This window comes from Callionymus lyra, chromosome 11 (genome assembly GCF_982586985.1).
Source record: "Callionymus lyra chromosome 11, fCalLyr1.hap1.1, whole genome shotgun sequence".
In the NCBI taxonomy this organism is placed as follows: domain Eukaryota; kingdom Metazoa; phylum Chordata; class Actinopteri; order Syngnathiformes; family Callionymidae; genus Callionymus; species Callionymus lyra.
Window position 1 is genome coordinate 10916136 of NC_141828.1, and position 20379 is coordinate 10936514.

General features: G+C 38.3%; 1 protein-coding gene across 1 annotated transcript; it reads right to left on the reverse strand.

Annotated features, from left to right (window-relative positions):
- Positions 1–291: 291 nt before the first annotated feature.
- LOC148069241 (poly(rC)-binding protein 3) lies at positions 292–19829 on the reverse strand. The gene is made up of 13 exons (XM_087802816.1): positions 18916–19829; positions 15410–15516; positions 15250–15273; positions 15109–15141; positions 14351–14467; positions 11970–12101; positions 10336–10464; positions 9402–9491; positions 8020–8061; positions 7573–7648; positions 6151–6203; positions 3032–3201; positions 292–2781 (listed from the first exon to the last, which is right to left on the reverse strand). Exons 2-13 carry the CDS (start codon positions 15485–15487, stop codon positions 2427–2429), a joined length of 1299 nt encoding a protein of 432 aa, XP_087658942.1. The 5' UTR covers positions 15488–15516; positions 18916–19829; the 3' UTR covers positions 292–2426.
- Positions 19830–20379: the final 550 nt, after the last annotated feature.

Sequence of the window (20379 nt, forward strand, 5' to 3'; positions counted from 1 at the left end):
TAAATGATGCTTGAGACGACCTGGAGTGTTACATTTAATTAAGATGACACTTTACCCTGATTAACATTCCCAGACTGTTTTACAACAACTTCTCATGTTATTGTTTTTTTTCGAGGGGTGTGGAGAGCTCCCATCATTTCTACCGCTGACACTTTTATGCTCTGCGGGCGATTATCCAGCCCGGTGAGGGAAGTGGTTCTGATTTACGTGCAGTGGTTCCCCCCGGGAGCCCACCGTGAGCGAGCCCCGATGTCACGGCGATCGTCAAGAAAATCACAGCCAAACATCCAATCTGTATTCATAAAAAGTCCTATTTATTTCAAAGTCATTTCATCACAAATATTACAAATCTGCATGGATGGTGGGGCGGACCCGCACCGGGAGCGCATGAATAAAACATTTAATACAATAATTGTGCCGCGTCCGACCCACACACTCGCCGGAACCTTTTCGCTCTTTTCGGGGTTGGAGAGTAAACAAGAATCAAGTGGGGCGCACCGACACAGTAAATGAGTTTGTTGGGTCAGGATTACAGTTGCTGTGTGGAATCCACCAGAATCCAGGGTGGCTGGAGGATAATCCAGGACCAGAACAGTGCAACGCTACTACAGAACCCCCGAGCCCGCTAGCACTGACGACAGCCTGAAGTGAGGGAGAGGATGAATCATGACACAAGTGTGGAGCGTTCTTTGAAAAAATAAACCTCACTTCTACAGACACTCTAACACAAGATCTAGTCACACGAGTAGAAAACTAAGTTGCATAAACATTTCGTCGAGGAAATGCCGTGTAAAGCTCTGAGATTAATCTGCGGATACAAGTCATGTGGTCCAAATAAAACCATGTGTTTTACCAGAATAATTTTTAAAATGTTTAATATCAAACTGTCCATAAAATTCGCCTGGTTAAGTCAAGAGTACAGTGTGCTAACAAGCATAGCTCAGTACCATTAAAATAAAGAGCAAGTTCCAGGAGATGGTAAATACTGTAGAGAAAATCTCAATCTGATAAATAATGTGTTGGATTGTGAGTCAAATTTGATTAAATATCATCTTTAAACATGAAACATTTAGGATTCCTGAATACATTTCTTGCTAGTATTACCTCCACCAATGATGACGTTATGTTACTAAAAGTTAAAAGTAAAACAAACTAAAAATCGTATTGTAATCGTTCCAAATAACCATCTGGATCCACAAATATATTGATAATTCTTTACGATCAGTACAGAAGGAGCTGCTTCACCAGAGTTGCAAGACGGGAAATGATCAGACTGTTTAGGGTATTTATCGTATATAAAATGACAAGCTTTTAATGTGCTATAGTAAGAAACACATGTACAGTCAGGGCTCACTCTAGCAACAAAGTATCGTACATTTTGTCTTTTTGGAGGATTATTGAGGGGCAATATTTAAAATGTTAAAAAAAAGTATTAAATAGCTAATAAACAACAATAATATAAGGAGGAAGAATTTAAAAAAGTCACAATAACAGTGTAAACTCACAGCTTGTTGGAAGTCTGTCACAAAACGTCATCATATACGTTTCAATTTTAAATGTTGTTGAAATGAAAGGTTTTAGCTTCAAGCACAACAGTCAATTCACTTGATGCCAAAAACCATCATAAATGTTGCTATTTTGTGAGTTTTATAATCAGACTGACCCTACTATACTTTCTTAGCTCAAACAATTGTTGGGTTTTTTATTGCGTATTTTTGAATTTTTTGTAGAATAGGGTACCACACAGGCCAAAAATAGCAAAATCGTAAATTGGCAAACACAAATTTCTCAAACTTCATAAGCCTAAACTATAACTTAACTACACGACATGTGGAAAACTAAAGATGATAAGATAAAAATGGTACCGGCGGATGCTCTGTGATATCGGCATTGGACGTGAAAAAGTGGTATTAATGAAAAAAAACAGGTGTTAGTGATGAGTTTATATTGAGGACGTTTTTCAGTTAAATAAAGCAAAATCGTGAACACATTTCATTTGCAAAAGAAATGCAACTATAATTAATATGTAAGAGAAATTAACTTTATATATTGTTCTCATGCGTCTTCAGATCACATGACTTGTAATCCAGTTTCCTGCAGACCAGCTAGTTTAGCCAAACCCTGATACTTCGCCGTGGTTAGGCTACAAAACAGCTCCGCTTCTTTAGCTTGAATTCCTATAAATATCAGTCAACAGTTTAACTTGCATTTTTATTAAACGAGATATCTCCGAAACATCCCGTCGCTACACGACGCTACGGAAAAAAAAAAAAAAAAAAAGGTTCCTAGAGCCAACGCTGAGAAATGGAACGAACCTCAGTTCCACTGTCAACACCTGAGATATTTGTAGAAAATACTTCGTCTTGATTGTCTCAAATACTTTAAAGCCAAAGTGCTACTGACAACGTCATCGTCTCCGAGTCGCGTCAATACGGAGCGAACTTCTGACGGTCCGACTTTTTCACGCCGGCCGTGGGCATTTTGGCGGCGTAAGCGGACAAACCCTGGGCTAGGCTGGAGGCGGCGGCGGGGTGGACGGTCAGGACCGGGAGAGTTTTCATGCCAAGCAGGCTGGAAACGGGGACGGCGTAGTGGTTTTGGAGGGCTTGTATAGCGGAGGGGGAGTGGACGTTAATGGTGTTGGGTGCTTGGGTGGCGGCGGCCAGGACGGCCATAGAGGTAGCGGCTGTGGAGGCGGTGGGGATGGACTGGGAGTAGCTGGTCAGGTCGACGGCGGTGGCGGCCGACGCCGCCTGCATGGTGTATTTAGCCATCTCTAAGCTGCAGGACGTGACGTCGTGGGTTAGGAGACGTGGAGGAAAAAAAAAAAGGGAAAAGAGGAGGAGACAGAGGTGAGAGAGAGAGGGAGAGAGAGAGGAGAAAACATAAACATCAAAGAAGGAATTTGTAAGAAAGCTCAGACAATCAGGGTTTATATTCCGTCGAGGGACCGCGGCGAGTGAGCTGGAACAAATCCAACGCTCGCCCGACACCAATCTGCCCCCCTGGAACAAACGGCGTGATGTCTCACCTGGCGTTGATGAGATACTGGGCCACGCTGATGCTCGCCGGAGAGCCCGTGATGGTGACCTGGCGCATGGCCGAGCCGTCGGTGGCGCTGGCGATCTTGATGTGGGCCCCGGAGACCTGACGGATCTCGTTGATCTTGCTGCCCTGACGGCCAATTATGCAGCCGATAAACTGGAAGGGAGGAGGAAGGGATAGAGAGAGAGAGAGAGAGAGAGTTACCAACAACAGCTTGTGACTCTCGGGCTTCCTCAGGAATTCGACTCTTCCAAGTATCGTCTGTGGTGTGGCAGGGCAAGGAATGAAATTAATAAGCGGAGTTGGAGTGACTTTGAGGGGAGAGAAGTAGTTGTCAACAGCTGGCGACTGCAGATTACATGTACGCTCACGCGGCAAACTGGCTGATTAGAGCCAGTCGTGATTAGAAAACAAACTTAAATTCTGGTCTGTTCCAGCGGCACTGAAGAGGAGAGATAGAGTCAAAGAAACTCAGAGTTCACAATCCAGTATGGCTGCAGACAGTTATTAAGAAATGTTGATTTTATTGTCTCTAAATTTCCCAAAATTTCCCCTTGTGGGTCTAATAAACGAAAAATATATCTTAATTCCCTGCTCTTTTCTGCCACTACAGTCCACTGGTGGGTCTGGATCTTGTTCTGACACACCTCATGTGCTGCTAATGTTCCTTTAAAAAAAATGAATCTGTTTCCGCAGAATGTGCTTTTGTTGTTGATTTGACTGATACACTTCGTTGAACTGCAATCTTGTGTCTGCACAAAAAACAAACCTCACCTCTTCACATGCAGATTAAATCACGGACATCTGCTGATGTGATGGATTTTTTTAGGTGCAGGCAAAAGAGTTAAATCCACTTTAAACACAAAAGCTTTAATAGTGAAGAACATTTGTTTGCATGTTTTAAATAGTCTGTTTCTAGGGGGGAATAAATCAAGAGGCAGTTTGAGGAGGCTAGGTTAATTTAGGTTAGGTTAGGTTAGGTTAGGTAGAACTTTATTGATCCCTCAGGAGGTCTCCTTCGGGATTCTTTTTTTTCCAATTAGCCACAGCAATACAGCAATTATTCATAAAAATTATGTATGTTAAGTGAGAAACGAGGCCAAGAACTCGAGGTTCTCCTGTAGAAGTTTTGACTATATTCCTTAAAAAATGTTTTTTTTTCATTAACTCTTATTATTATTGTTAGGCATTAACACTTGTGTTATCTCTGGGTCAAGGTGACCCGTTTTATACTTTCTGTTATCTCTGGGTCAAGGTGAACGACCTCCCTGGCTTCCAGAAATATATATGAAGTTGTGGAGGTCGTTCATCTTGACCCCTAAAAGCAACTTGAGGGATAAAACAATTACATTTGTTTTGGGGCTTTCGGACCCTCAGAAAACACAATGGTTAAAAAAAAGTAAATCACATTATTTTTAATAAAATGTTGTGAATGAAGATATCAAAAATGCTTGCAGGGATACAAGAAAAAAGTAAGACCTGAAGTATATCACTGTAAATAAAATGAGGCTTTTATCTGTATTTTTTCCTTTCAAGAGGCTGCGTAAATACAGGAGATGAGCTACATGTGGCCCCTGGGCCTCAGTCAATTTACCATCAACATGAGTGTGGAGGAAACTTTGTTTTTCATTTTGAACTTGAAATATATTTAAATAAAACACTGTCTAAAACATGATCCATCTAAGTAGCTTTTTGTTTACTCTTAAGGGAGTCGGTGTCAGCAATAATCAGATGTCTGTGGATGTATATGTTCAATACATTTTGCAACACTTTTGCAGAATGTGTCGCAGAGACGACGTGTCTTTACTACACGCTTGATATGTTTCCGCCGTCCAACACATGATCACGTGACCTTTAACAGCTCTGAGTGACACTTAATAAGTCAAACCATCTAACGTATTATTTGATTCATGATTTATGGTCTCAACTACTGGAGAGCGTGTGAGTGTATTTTTCAAAATGGCAGTAATGAGGGAGCAGAAGGTCATTACTCCCACCAGAGAAAACATCTCGCTGATATTTGTTGTTTGGTAACAGAAATGCAGGATTAGAAACTGGTGGAAAAACATGGATCTGATGTTTACTTGATATATCCTAATATGAGTATATTTTAAAATAGGGTTTTAAAAAGTATTACGGTATAGCTAAGTTAGGTATCGAGAAGTGGTATAGCATAGTATAGTATAGTATAGTATAGTATAGTATAGTATAGTATAGTATAGTATAATTCAGCATATTATAGTATAGTATAGAACAGTATGGTAAAGTATAGTTTGGTATAGTTTAATTCCGTGTATTATAGTATTGAATAGTATAGTATAATATAGTAAAGTAAAGTATGTTTTAGTACAGTAAATTACAGTGCAGTGCAGTGCAGTGCAGTGCAGTACAGTACAGTAAGGTACAGTACAGTACAGTAAGGTATAGTACAAAACAGTATAGCATACTGTCGTAGTTTAGCATAGTACAGCGCAGTACAGTTCAGTACAGTACAATACAGTACACTGAATGCAGTGCAGTGCAGTACAGTACAGTAAGGTACAGTACAGTACAAAATAGCATACAGTTTTAGTTTAGCATAGTACAGTGCAGTACAGTTCAGTACAGTACAGTTCAGTACAGTACAGTACAGTACAGTGCAGTGTATTGCAGTGCAATACAGTACAGTACAGTACAGTACAGTACAGTGCAGTGCAGTGCAGTGCAGTACAGTACAGTACAGTATAGTTAAGTACAGTACAGTACAGTACAGTACAGTACAGTACAGTACAGTGCAGTGCAGTGCAGTGCAGTGCAGTACAGTACAGTATGTAGTATTACAGTATTACAGTATGATATAGTATAACACGGCTATGTCCTGCTATTTCAAAACAGCTTAGCATAGCATTTCTTGGTTCAGAATATTTTAGAATAGTTTAGATTTGCTTAGCACAACATAGCATAGAACACATTTGAGCAAACATACGAGCGAACTGAAACTACAAGAGAGTAGAATTCATGCTCCACATGTCAAGGCAATATTTCTTATTAAATGCGCCCTCCAGCACTTTGTTAATGGAGTGTGTCGCGTGTGAGAGCAGAGAGAACACAAACAATGACACTTACATCATTAGGTATGGCCAGCTCCTGTGAACTGGTGGGGGCTGAAGCATCCAGACCTGTAAAGTAGGACAAGAGACGCTAACGACACAATGACACTAATGGTTCTCGCCTTCATCATCTGACATGTTGCCCTACTTTATCTACTTCATCACAGCTACATGTGGACCTTGTCTAGCAACGTACATGTCAAGCCTTACATTTCTACGAAGATGACAATCATGTGTGTGACGGTGTCATGTTCCTGAGTTAGTTCATGAGTACAGGGTTCGGTTCGGGGCGGGCGGTTTGGCCGATGTTAGATTTGAGGATGGAGGACGAGGGTGAGAGATTAGGATTTGATTTTGGAGAGGGAAGTTGTCATTTAAGGGGATTCTTTTTTTTCACTTTTCCCTATCACTCGGCTTTGTATCTGTTTAATATAATGTTTATATCAATACATATATTTATTTTAATAACCATTTTTCACCAAGCATTCACTAACAGATCCTTACTAGGTTTGTATCTTTAAATATGTTTTGTATTGTAGTACATTCAGGTTATATCCACTTTTTGTCTTTTTTTTTATTACTTTTTAAATTTAATTATTTCTAATCCAAATAAATATATACATTAATAAATCCTTGACAATACTACTAATACTAATACAAATACTGAAATAATATGGATGTTTTATTTTTCATTATAATAATAGAAACTTTATGACGATACATCATTTGTTGATGTTTGATTCATTTATATATATACATAACATATATATACATATACTTTTCATTTTTATATTAAGGAAAATAATATCTGGTCAGGCTTGTTTAAGCTACTTTTTTATGTTTCTTTACCACCCAAAAATAGAAATATTTAAACCTGAAAAATGAAAGTGAAAATTTTCATAATACTTATTTCAAAGAGCATTTAATCACTTAATTATTATGTTTTATTTAGTCATTATAAAATCTGAATAGGGGCAATTGACCCCATTTGACCTTTTTCCAATTGTTTTTCTTATTAATAATATATATCCTTTATAAATAATTGCAAGAACAAACGTGTTGTACCTTTATGATATTATTATTTTTCTTTAATTAAACAAAAAGCTTGTTTTATGAAGTAACTAGCATGACTATTTCTTTCAATTGTTTATAATATTATTATTTTGTCATTAATGAAATTTCAAATTTACACAAGTTAGCAACTCCAGATAAATTGACTAAAAAAAATCAGATCTTCACGTCTGAATACATCATAGAACGGTTCTTTAAAAGTCATAATTACTGGTATTTGTTGAGAATTGAACTGGTAAATGGAGCTATCGAGGAGGACAGTGAGGTCGGTCTTGTGTGGAGTGAGAGGGGTGTTCGGTGGTGTGAATGATGAGGAGTGAAGACAGAAGGGCACATGGACTTCCCCGGGGGATCCGTGGGTACGTACCAGGGAAGGTAGGGTTGCTCTGCCCAAGGGAGGGGAGGGGGATATGCTGCATAGCCAACTGGTGAAGCTTGGTCAACTGCAGGGTAGGAAGGAAGTTAGAGCTAACCAATCAAAGTGGATTATTTCAGAGGAGCTACAATACAGAGCTGATCTTCATTACACAAACATCACAGTCAGTGTGAAGAGATTGGTTTTCCCTTCAGAAAGCATGCTGGATTCTGACGATCTGAAATCACAGTCACATCTTGGGCTACACGGCTAGCACTCGATCATGAAGGTCTACTCGGAAGAACGTGGAGTCATCGACGCATGCGGCTACTGTTAGTGTTAGTGAAGTTCCACAGATCGGGGGGGTTGTTGTTGACGGTTCGTCGCCGGTGGGACGGAGGAGGATGTCGGGACAGGAGGAGGGTCGGTGGGCGAGTGTCAGTCGCCGCGGATACTTACATCTTGATGTGCGAACGCGTACTGGCCAGGAATGGCGAAGGCCTGCGTGAAGAGCAAAGAGAACACTCAGTGCTGCTGCAGAAAATAAAATCCATTTCACGGCTAATGTGTGCGGATGTTATGGAATTTCCGTTTGAGCCGCGCTCCCTTTTTTTTTTTTTTTCCCCTCTCTCACTTTTAGAAACATTCAATAACACCAGCAGATGTCGGATAGGTCAACCGAGACCGTGCCAAACTCAGATAGCGAGCTCACGGAAAAAAAAACACGAGGATTAGTCACGACATATCTCGCGCTGCAGGGACATTTACTAACACAGATCTCATTCAGGTGTGGCTCGCCTCCGTCATTTCAATACCAATGTAGAGTACAGCAATTACGCAAATCTTTCCCTCCAGAGCATGGGTGGGCAATTAGGTTTGGTAAGTGCCTGCATTACACACCGGCAGGAAAGTGTCCAAGAAGATATTATGGGGGGGTGTGGGAAGTGTTTTATAAAATTAAAGGTTATTTAACTTATTCATGGTTTTCATGAAAGAAATGTACATCATTTAATGTAGATTTTAAATAAATATTAAAAGAACAATTGATTCAAGTGATTTTATTTTATTTTTAAAAAAAATATTTATTTAAGGACAAGAAAAAAAACACATTTTTAAAAATAGTAAAGAACATTTAAGTATGTTATATATGACAAAATAGAATGTCAATTGTATAGTTTCAGTCTGACCTCAAGAGGTCCGCGCCAGAAAAAAGACAAGATCCCCAAATTAAAAAAAAATCCAAGTTCGGATATTGTTAATTAAAAAGAATACAGATAAAGATTAATGAGTTCTTAACATTCATATACCACGAACATTTGCAAACAGAAAAAGCTGATTTTAATGAAGCGGTAAGTAATAACACAATAACAACACTTTTACGGACTGGCTTTTGTGTGATGTCGCCTTTTTAACCCTTAACCCTTGGGTTCACGAATGGGCTTTAACTCTCCTTTATTTTCAGAGTTTTTTAAATTGAATTTAATAATATTTTTCCTGAATGGAACACCTGTTGTTTTATCTTGTTTCAGTTCTGGGCAGTTTTAATGGATTGTGTTATTTTGAACTGTATTTGTTTGCTTTTATGCAAAGCACTTTGTAACTACAGTTTAAAAAGTGCTTTATAAATAATAATAAGTATTATTATGTTTATTTTTTTATGATACACAACTAGAGAAATCATTCACATTTTAAAAAGTGGTCTAATTTTTTTGTCTAAATGTTTATTAATAATCATACACTCATGTTTGTATTTGCACGGTGTGTGTGTGTGTGTGTGTGTGTGTGTGTGTGTGTGTGTGTGTGTGTCTAAATGATGGCAAACAAATGAAAAGCAGACTTACTTGTGCAGGGTGTGGCTGAGCTAGCACGGCGTGAGCTCCTGTAGGTAGAATTTTCGGCCTGTACGGGATCGTCGCTCCTTTAGGTGGAGACTTGAAAAGGAAACACCAAAAAAAAAAAGACTTAAAGGGGCTCTCGACGTGTCGAGGGCTCTTCAAATAATCCCGTACATCCATCAGAGTTTGTAATTGGAGGACGGGAAATGACACAGGAGCTAAATTTAGCATTCCACTTGAGCAGTAATTGCGATGAGTTGAAAAAATATTTATCCGAGTGCAGCGTCGACATCTTACGACGTCTAATAAAAAAAGTTCATCTGTAAAGAGCCTTCATCCAATTTCCTTGTAAAAAATCCATTTAGCAGGTTTCATCAGGATGTGGCACGAACACAAAAGGGACGGATGTTCATTTGCGTTGTTTACTTTCCCATTTAGGATTTCGGCAAATCGTGACAGGCTTGTTTTTGAAGCCCAGAGACGAGATATGGTAGAATTCTCCTCGGTCGGTGATTCCTGCTTTCATAATAATCTCATTAAGTTCGCTCCGAGCTCTCGTCAAAGACAATGTGCGGTTCCATTAAGACGTCTTCTCTGGAGAGAGTGACCACGAGAACGTCGGTGAAATAATGAGAACACAAGGCAATGAGCTTTTTTGATCCAGACAAGATAAGAGATACTAAAGATATCCTGGGATGTGACTCATCAGTGTAACTTGTAAAGTTTGAAGTGAGGTTTTCAAAAACGCTATTTTGCCTTGGAAGAGTAAACTGATAAACTGAAACCCCGATCATGTAGCTCCTCTGATCTCACTTACAACCTCAATCAGAGCAAAGTTTTCAGTCCCACAGAGACAGTGGATTTTGTCTCTTATGCTAAACAATAGTGACACTCTTGAGCTGCTGGTGTGACGGTTGAAGCGTGGGCTGACTGTGTTTACCTCCAGCATGACGGAGCAGATGTGTCTCACACACTGAGTGATGGCCTGCGGGGTTCCCGAGATGGTGACAGCTCTTTCCGTGGAGTCCGGCAACATGTCTCCTGCCACCTGAACTTGAGCGCCCGTGGTCTGTGGAGGGAGGAAGAGTGTTTCGAAAAGATGAGTTCTGGCCGGAATTGAAGTCCCATTTCAAATAAATTACAGTGAGCACGCTGGGAGCAGGTGGGAACCCGAAAGACATTTTAACACGTCGGTTTTTGAGTTCCCCGATGATCAGAACGGGCTAGTTTGGAAGGATTTTTAATTATCGGGAGGCAGGATGTCGTCCGCCTCGCACATATTAAGCCAACTAGAGAGGATGGAAACCAGTTGGGGGAGCGTGAGATTTGATGAAGCTCTACCATGTTACCTCTGTACGCAAATATCAGAGAGTCATGGAGAGTCACAACATATATTCGTGCCTATAAGAGATTGGGATGTGAAGATAGTTAAAGCAAAGTGGTCTAGACTTTCCTCTTCCCATAAACCCCTTCTAGGTGATTTGGGAGAATACCAAGTGGTTTCTAGGCCAACTATGTGTTCTGGGCTGGTTAGTAGTAGCAGTATTAGCAGTGGTTCTACTTTGAGTCCTTCACGAATGTCTCGGCTCGTCAGCGTATTTTTAAACGTATCAATGTATCTATTGTATAATTGTGCATTCAAACCAAACAAGGCTTGGATGACCTTTCCGTAGTGGCTGGTATTTGGCACCAGAACAAGTTCCAGTCGCCCCTCAAGCCCCAGCTTGTCGAATGAAATAAAATTTGAGCTATGCAAATATTATGTATTTATTCTATTTATACCATATTGCAGTATTTTGAACTCATTAATATTTATACTTTCATATACATTATTTTATATATATTAATTCTATGCAATGTTTAAAACGTTATTTATTTATTTTGTTTATACTATATTGCACTATTTTTAATTTATTAATATTTATATTTATACTTTTATATATACATTTACTGTAATGGGTTTTTTAACGGTTGCCAAGCGACAACATTTCGTTGCCAGTTTCACCGCTGTGTTTTCTGTGCAATGACAATAAAAGAAAGTCTAAAGTCTAAAGCTAAGAAAGTTAAGTCACCCTTTTGACTTATTTTGGAGGTTGGCGGCGGTCTTATGTCGGGAAAGAGTCAAAATGGCAAATCGGTGAGACGGTATTATAGATCCTTACCTAATGTAGGAGTGTTAAAAGAAGTTTTAAAAAGATGTGGACTAACTTCAACTTCAGATCCATCAGAGGAGCGATCCGCCTTACATTTAACTTCCTTTATTTTCTGTCACCATATCATTAGCGAGGTTGATTCAGATCAATGAAGATGTCGAGTGTTTGAGCTATAGATGTTAGTTCCCGAGGAACAAATTGAAACTGAGAAAACAAAGGTTTATGCCCTTCCTACAATATTGTTGCTGTAACAGCACCTCTTCATCGACTTTACCAGTCGCATGGTGAGTGTGAGCGCTCCCTAGGGGGCAGTCCAGAATCAATACTTAGAAAATGGTCTTCCTTGATCTAGATGAAACACCACTTAATAATTGTTCAAGAGTATAGTTTTCTCGTGACCACCGTGCCTTAAAGCTCGTACCTCTCTGATCTCCTTGATCTTGGAGCCTCCTTTTCCAATCAAGGAGCCACACTGACTCCCCGGGAAAACCAGGCGCAGAGTCACAGGTGGTTTGCTCGTCACGTTGCTGTTTGTCATCGCCGCGCTAATATCCTGAGGGGAGATTCAGAAATACCTTGTTATTTCCCGCTAGCAGTCAAAGAAAGCACAACAAAAGTCACATTTTGGCACGTTGATGGAAGCTCTTACAGCGTCGGATGTAAATGTGAAAACGGTAAACAATGTGAAATTCTCTTTAAGGGAAGTGTCGGCAGAGATTTAATGAGGTATTCGTCGGCATCGCCGGCTGTCGCCTACAGTCACAGAGTGTCACATCCAACAAGAACGACAAGAGAGCAGCCGGTTATAAATAATAGAGAAAAGCATTGTTTAAGCAACTGCTTTGAATGTTGGAATCATTTTAGAGACAATGACTTCCCATAAGATGTATAGAAGGTACCAACTCTCTTGTGCTACACAGAGAAGGTTAAGAAAAGATTGTAGCCACTTAAACACTAATGTGTTTGTCATTAGATCAATTAAGCATAACTTATATGGTAGACGAACATTTTACCAAAGTAAACTTCTGATTCTCAAGTTAACCATGTTTGTTGTTAACTTCCTAGTCTACCAAGTTAATTTCTGATTGGCTCGTTTAATATGTTGGTTGTTGATTTCCTAGTCTATCAAGTCAATTTTGTATTCTCCAGTTTACTATGTCTGTTGTTGACTTCCTAGTCTACCAAGTCCATTTCTGATTTGCTAGTTTAATATGTCTGTTGTTGACTTCCTAGTCTAACAAGTCAATTTTGGATTCTTTAGTTTAATATGTCGGTTGTTGACTTCCTAGTCTACCAAGTCCATTACTGTTTTTTTCTGTTTCAATGTCTGTTGTTGACTCTGTAGTTTACCAAACCTATAGCTGATTTTCCAGTTTAGTCTATTTCTGACTCTCCAAGTGTATTTCTAAGTTTCCACTTTATAATGTTTATCGTTGACCTTCTTGTTAAACCTATTTTGGCTTTCTAGTATACCAACTGTATTTTGCATAGCTAGTTTAGCAAGTATTTTTGTCCTCTTCAGTTAAGCATATCTATTATTGATTCTAGTTTACAAATATACTGTTGACTTTCCTGTAAACCAAGTCTATAGTTGATTTTCCAGTGAACCAAGTCTATAGTTCACTTTCCAGTAAATTTAATTTCTGGTAAACCAAGTCTATTGTTGACTTTCCTGTAAGCCAAGTCTATAGTTCACTTTCCTTTAAACCAAGTCTATAGTTCACTTTCCTTTAAACCAAGTCTATAGTTGATTTTCCAGTGAACCAAGTCTATCATTGACTTTGCTGTAAACCAAGTCTATTGTTGACTTTCCAGTAAATTTAATTTCCGGTAAACCAAGCCTTTCGTTGAATGTTTAGACTACCATTTATGTTTTGATTCTTCAGTCGAGCAAGTCTATCGTTGACTTGCTAGAAAACCAACTCTATAGTTGATTGTTTAGTTTACCAAGTCTATTATTTATTGTCTGGATTAACAAGAATTGTTTAATTCTCCAGTTTAGCAGGTCTATTGTTGACTTTATATATTTAATAAAGTCTAGTGTTGACTTTCTAGTTTATCAAGCCTGTTGTTGACTTTCTGAGTTAAATTTTTTTTTTGTTGATCTTATGGTTTAAGTTTGGTTTTGACTTGATAGCGTACCAATTCTATTTTTCACTGCCCTAAAAAAAATGATGACTTTCTGTTTTCTATTACTTTTGATATTACAGTCTATCAAGTGTATTTAGACGGACTGTACATGACCACATGTATTTAATATATTTAGTTAATTTGACTTATCGTCAGTTAGCTCCGGTCATTCCAATGAGAAGCTATGATCTTTGATCAAGAAGCGATGATATGATTCTTAATGATAACTTGACGATAAAGAGACAGAATGAGGCTTGTGAAAGCAAAATCATTTAGAAACCTTTTCACATTTGGATAGAACGGATTATTACGCCTCGTTAAAGCTGTTTAAAGAGATTTCAGTAAAAACAATCGGCACAAGAACAGCAGGTAGAAAACAATAAAAATCCTCCAACAGCTTCTCGGCTTGAGGCTGATTATGTTTTAACGCCTGCCGTATTGGACACAAACTCATGTAGGTTTCATTTTATTTCTCTGTTTCACTTCTGTGTAATCAGGCGACCACACTGTGAGGATCTCTTCCTTCAGGGGAACATGGACAAGCAATGACTAGTGAAAGTGAAGACAGTAAAATGTAGGGAAACATAAAAAAAATGTCATCACTGATGGTAGCCAGACATAACCTTTGCTCCCAGAAAATTTTGAGTTTGATTGACAGGAGTTTTTGTGTACCTCCTCTAGCTTCTGCGCGATCATGGAGAACGCTCTGAAGATTCCCTCCGTGGGTCCAGTGATGGTCACGATCCTCTCGGGAGAAGAACCCTCTGATATGTTGATGCGAGCGCCACTCTAAAAAAAAGAGTCCATGTCAGTGAAAGACAAAAACATTTTACAATAATATCAGCCACTATGAAAGTTATGAAAAAGCTAACATAGCTTTATAAAATATTCAAGATTTAATTTAAATAGTTTTCTTTTTCTCTTTTTAATAGGCGATTTATTAGTTTAAAAGTTTAACAAAAGTAACTAAATATTAAAATACAAAGCCAAAGTATTATAAAAGAAATTATGTATCTTCAAATAACAAATGTAAAATGAAAATTATTAAAGATAATTAAGATTGAAATTATAAAGGAAAAATATAATTAATGTATTAAGAAGCATTAATTGTAATAAATGTAAAAACATAAACACAATTAGGGGATAAAGAATTTCAAGTACAAAATTGAATACAAAAAAATCTAATAAATAAAAAGGGGATAACATAATTAATCATATATATGGATTTTATTTATGGAAAAGGAAATGGTGCAAAATGTAATAAATATTTTAAATAAAATATGTTATGATGATGAAAAAACATTGAAGAAGTAGGAAAAACATTTAAAAAATAAATAAATAAATATAGTTACATTAGTTACATTATAATAATGTGTATTAATTTGATTAAAGTGATCGGAATATTAGTCACTGTTCATTCTGCTACTCACCTCTTCTCTCATCTTCTTCACTGTCTCTCCTTTCTGTAAGAAGACACATATTTTAGAGTTTAATTGGATTAGTTTTAAAAAAAGAGAGCAAAAGAGGACGACAGCATTGTGAATCAATTAATGGATGTAATATAATTATACCTTTCCAATTATGCTGCCAACTTCCTGTGAATAAAGAGAAAACAAGACTTGAAGAAGCAGCAAAAGCCAGACAGGAAGTAATTGTTTCAACAGCGGCCATTAAAACTTTTCGGCTATTATCATGAAGAAAATTAGTTGTGCTATTTCCACTTCCAATTACCTTCCCGTGCATCAGGAGCCGGAGCGTCAGGGTAACGTTCAGATTCCCGTCTGATGCCATTTCCTCCTTGTCTGACATTCTCTTTGTGCTTTGAAGAAAACAATCTGCTAAAGAAAGAAGAATTTTTCAACCTTTGAAACTAGATTTTTCTTTTCAAATCCTTTACTGAAATGGTCTGGTGGCAGTTTGATGTGAGTGATTTCTAAAGATCAAAGTATTCTGAATATTTCCCAGTCAGAATAAAATACTTATCATTGAAAAGAAAATAAATCGGTAATTTGCATATATATACAAAAAATCAGCAGTCAAAAACACTAAATAAATATGTGGTCTTAAAGGTTTATTGTAATTAAGTCTATCAAGAATAAATTAATAACGTTAACAAATAATTATTTGAATTAAATGTAATATTACAGAGAACAAAGTTGTAGAAACTCACAGGATTTTATTAAAAACATATAACATAATAATACATATATAATATAACATATGTTAATTATATTAAATACAGTACAACAATACTGTCAAATATTCTATTGGGAATACATTATGGAAACATAAGTGTAAAATTATGATTATTTAAATGGTTAACATGATAACTGTGCATACATTGTGTGACTTCACGTTTATATATTTATCTCGGTCGAGAACATCCAGATAAAAGGACTATCACAACATTCCATCGTCACATGCTGAGGGATCTTTCGTTCCACCCCAGGAACGTGTGTGACTCTCTTCTTGAGGCAAGAAAACAAAAGAAACCACTTGTTTCTATGGAGGGGTGTGTGTGTGTGTGTGTGTGTGTGTGTGTGTGTGTGTGTGTGTGTGTGTGTGTGTGTGTGTGTGTGTGTGTGTGTGTGTGTGTGTGTGTGTGTGTGTGTGTGTGTGTGTGTGTGTGTGTGTTTCCTAACATGGCGTGGAAACACAACGGCGTCTCTCTTGTGACTGCGTGGCTAATTCTTTGTACTCGCTGAACAAATAGAATTAAGAATTAAGGACATCTTGCTGTATTTAGATGCTGAACTGAACAGTAAATCTGTTGTTTTTTTAACTTTTTATTCACGCTGTTGGCGATAATATGTCCATTTGAGATTGAAAATTGGATCTTTCCCGTATTAAAGTTCAACAACGAGATGTTGTGAACGTGCGCCCTCTCTCCTCTACGCCCTTGAAATGACCCACCCGGAAACAAACTACTGATATAGAGTCTCGGATCATTCCGCTCATCCGTCGACCAGAACTTCTGGATCACAATTATAACCAGATCCCACTGACAACATGGAGAAAACTTAAAGACTTAATCTCATTCTGTTAAATGTCACTGCATTTAGAGGAAACTCATTCATGCATTAATCTCAGCGAGAATTGTATTCTTTGCCTTTTTTTTTAAAGGTCTTCACACATACATTTGTATATAATCCCAAATGATATTTGATTGTGTTTCATCACCGAAGCTTATAATTCTGCATATTTTTAGACATCAAGATTTTTCAAGACGTTACATCAGAGGTGATTCTAAACATACCAACGAGACAGTATTTGTTACATTTACAGAAGTTTTGTTATATATTTTAAGAGCCAACACAGCTTCAAACAGAGCTAACTCACCAACAGGCTAACATTCTTGATTCAGGACAATATAATACATTTTTTTTCTTCCAATTGAGAAATTTCGAAGTATGTTTGTTCTTAAAAGAGAAAAACTTTGGTCTTTTATCTCTAATGGTCATGGTTTGTAGTGATGGTCTGATGAAACTTCATGAAGCAGTGTCATGTTGTTTAGAGGTCAGTAGGTGGCGCCATCAGCAAAATGTGTGATGTTTCATTAGAACAGTTGTTTGAAACAAAGGAAAATAGTGCAGAGACCGCCATCTAATGGACTCTGAAAATAATGACACTGCTTCATGAAGCTTCATAGGACCATCACTAATGGTTGCAGAGAGCCAGATTTTATTGAAATCAGATTATTAAGGAAAATCATTTTTTTTATTAAGGAATTAATATTAAACGGTATTTTAGCTAGGCAGTGATTATTTAATCTTATATATTTTCAAAATAGAGAAATTAAATATTAATAAATTAATTTTTAAAGAGGACGTTTTTTATATATAGGTGTTTTTATATATATATATATACTGTAAATTCAACTGTAAAGTGTCTTGAGATAATTTTGAATTGAATTGAATTGAATTGATATATACAGAGAAACAGTCTATTAAATAAAAATGTTTTCCTTTATTGACACAATGTTAGTTTTTTAGTAAGTAATTCAAAGGAAAATCTCTAAAATCTGTGTTTCTTATTCAATATTCCGTCAAGAAAGTTTAGAGTCATTGACAGAGAACTGTGGGAGGATTTAAATTTATATTGATGGTGTACATTTCTTTTTCTTTTTCTTCTGCTTCCTACCCAATATATATTTAAATTCAGACTCAAAACAATATGTTTTATTTGCATAAAAAATGTTAACTTTAATATCCTCTCAACTGCCTCAACTGAGTCGTTTTAACCCTTGTGTTATCTCTGGGTCAAGATAAACGATAAGACAGGGGATACCACAAACACATTTGTTTCGGGCCTCTGGGTCACCTTGACCCTGAGATAACACAAGGGTTAAGGTTTGTGCCTCCGGTTGTCTGTAAGGTTTTAACATTAACATTGATTTTTGAGCGTTGCTATGTCGACAGAGTTGCTAACCAGAGGGCAACAAGCGACTCGGTCTTTACATTTTCAGTTCACGTCAATCCTGAAAATATATACATTGTGTTGAACATTTATCTACATGACCTTTGACCCCTCGCAACCCCCACAGGATACTCGGAAGCGCCATTAGTTTCATGATGGATTTCCAAGTTTTTAGCATCGCCTACACCGTAAACGGCAACATCTCCGTCTAATCCAATAGGCCGGGATTTGTTTGGTTAATGCTAAAACCCCTTTGACCCATTTCTGTCACCTCCAGCATGTCAGTGTGCACTCAAGACTTCCCCACAAAACACTGGAGCCACCACGTCACCCGCCGAGCACACATGATAACAAAGATAATCCAGAGGAACTCGCAGCTCCACCGTTGGCATCGTGCGGCGAAAAACATGGCGATAATCCCGGAGAACAATGCGAGTTGGTCACACTTCGCGCTCGCTCGTAAATAACGGGACGAACGATTATTAAAACACTCAAACATGTCAGATTGAAATGTGTTTCTATTTAATTTCTTCAATATTCTAATCAGTTCGGCCATGAATCAAACTCTTGGGCTTTAAAAAAAAAAAAAAAAAGCAGCAGGAAGCTCAAATTAATTCCTACTAATAGATGTCAGGAGATGCTGGTGAAAACAAAGAAGCTCTGTCTCCTGGCTATTAAAAAACATGGAAGCTAAATTCTCAAGTTTCATGCATGACTCCACAGCAGAATCGCAACATTTTGTAGTTATACCGAGAGCACGCGCTGACCTTTGCCGCGGAGAGAGGGGCCTGTAACAAGAGTAATTATGATAAAGTACTGACCTTATGAGGGAGACTCCAGACTCGGCTTCTTTATTTCTGATGAAGACACTGTTGGTACTCCGTGCCCCCTTTGTTGTCAGTTATCCACAGAGTGGACAGATGGCTCCCTGTGCCCTCAGACCGGCTCGAGCGGAGGCTGGCTCTGCTCTTAGTCCCTCAGCTTAGCCCAAGATAAGCCCCTACGCAGGGCAAGTGAACCCGCGTCTCATGCCTAATACTCCCTGTCACAGCCACCCAAACGGGCGTTTCTTCTGCTCCTCCGCGGGGCTGGAGAGGCCAGAGGGCACTTCGTCTTCTGCAGGACACCAGCCAGCAGTCACCACCACTTGAAAAAAAAAAAAATGTCTTTCAAAAGAAAAGAGGCTTTGTTAACTGATGCTACTGTGTGACTAACAACACCACATGACTGCTGTGTTCTTTATTAGATTTTCAGAGAGCTTCCCGCCTGCACTGGGCCAAACCTTCCCTAAAAATAAACCTCCCTATGATTTTGGTGACAAGGAACCTGACTAATTGAGGACCGGGAGGGACAATGTGGTGTTAGCGGAATATGGGGATGTTACGCACAATGTCTTCATGGGGTGCTGCTCCCCCTTATCTGCGGCGCCCTCCCCCCCACACGGCGCTCTTGTAATGAGGCCATAGTGGATACAATACAGCCCTTCTGCACAGAAAAATGTATTCAACACAGCCTGCAAATGGCGAAGGAAATGAATCAGTGAAGCATAAGTGGCATATTTAATTACTATTCACTGTGTTGCACGGAAACAATGACGGCTGCTGTGAGACTCTCAGTCGCCTATCAGGCGTTCAAGCAGCCACATAACAGTCGCTCCTCCACTCGGATTCTAAGATAACGCTCAAGTTCTGTGATTAAATTACTTTGTTTTATCTCAGGGAGGGGCGAGATCATTTATTTAAAAGTTTGGGTGGATTTTTTAAAAGGCTTCCTCTTCTTTATCTTCTTCTTCTTCCGGAGATGGACTACTTCTGTGTACCTTCTGTGTCAATGAGATTAAAGAGCCCGGGATTATGTGAAATGGGATTACAGTGAAGTGATTACTCGGATGTTGCTGTCGACAATAACTGCACCTTGATAACAGGCGTTACAGTCGTACAAAACCCAAATAATGGACTAAGTCTTTCACAGAATCCGAGATGTTTTCAGTTCATATTTGATCACAACATGTTAATAATTTTGTTGTTTTGTTGTTCTCCAGTGAAGCGAGGTGAGCACCGGAGGAGTCATGATGTCCAGTAGCAGAGGTGGAACAATGTGTGTTTTTTCGGTGGCGAACTTATTTACTTTCACAGTCGGAGGTCGAGAGACCAGAGATGGAGATGAAAACAAGCAGTGTTGCTCCGTCACCTCTTTTACATGTCATTTCTGTTTTCTTCCTCTTCACCTCGTGAGTCAATTCTAGGAGGACTATTTGTGGTGTCTTGTTTATCTTTTTAAATAAA

Bases quoted from the DNA above. Each gene is read 5' to 3' on its own strand.
- LOC148069241 (XM_087802816.1), bottom strand. From the start codon at position 15,487: ATGTCAGACAAGGAGGAAATGGCATCAGACGGGAATCTGAACGTTACC. The intron at 15,274-15,409 runs GTAATTGGAAGT...CTTTATTCACAG, and splicing joins GGCTCCTGATGCACGGGAAG to GAAGTTGGCAGCATAATTGG. The intron at 6,204-7,572 runs GTACGTACCCAC...CCTACTTTACAG, and splicing joins GAGCAACCCTACCTTCCCTG to GTCTGGATGCTTCAGCCCCC.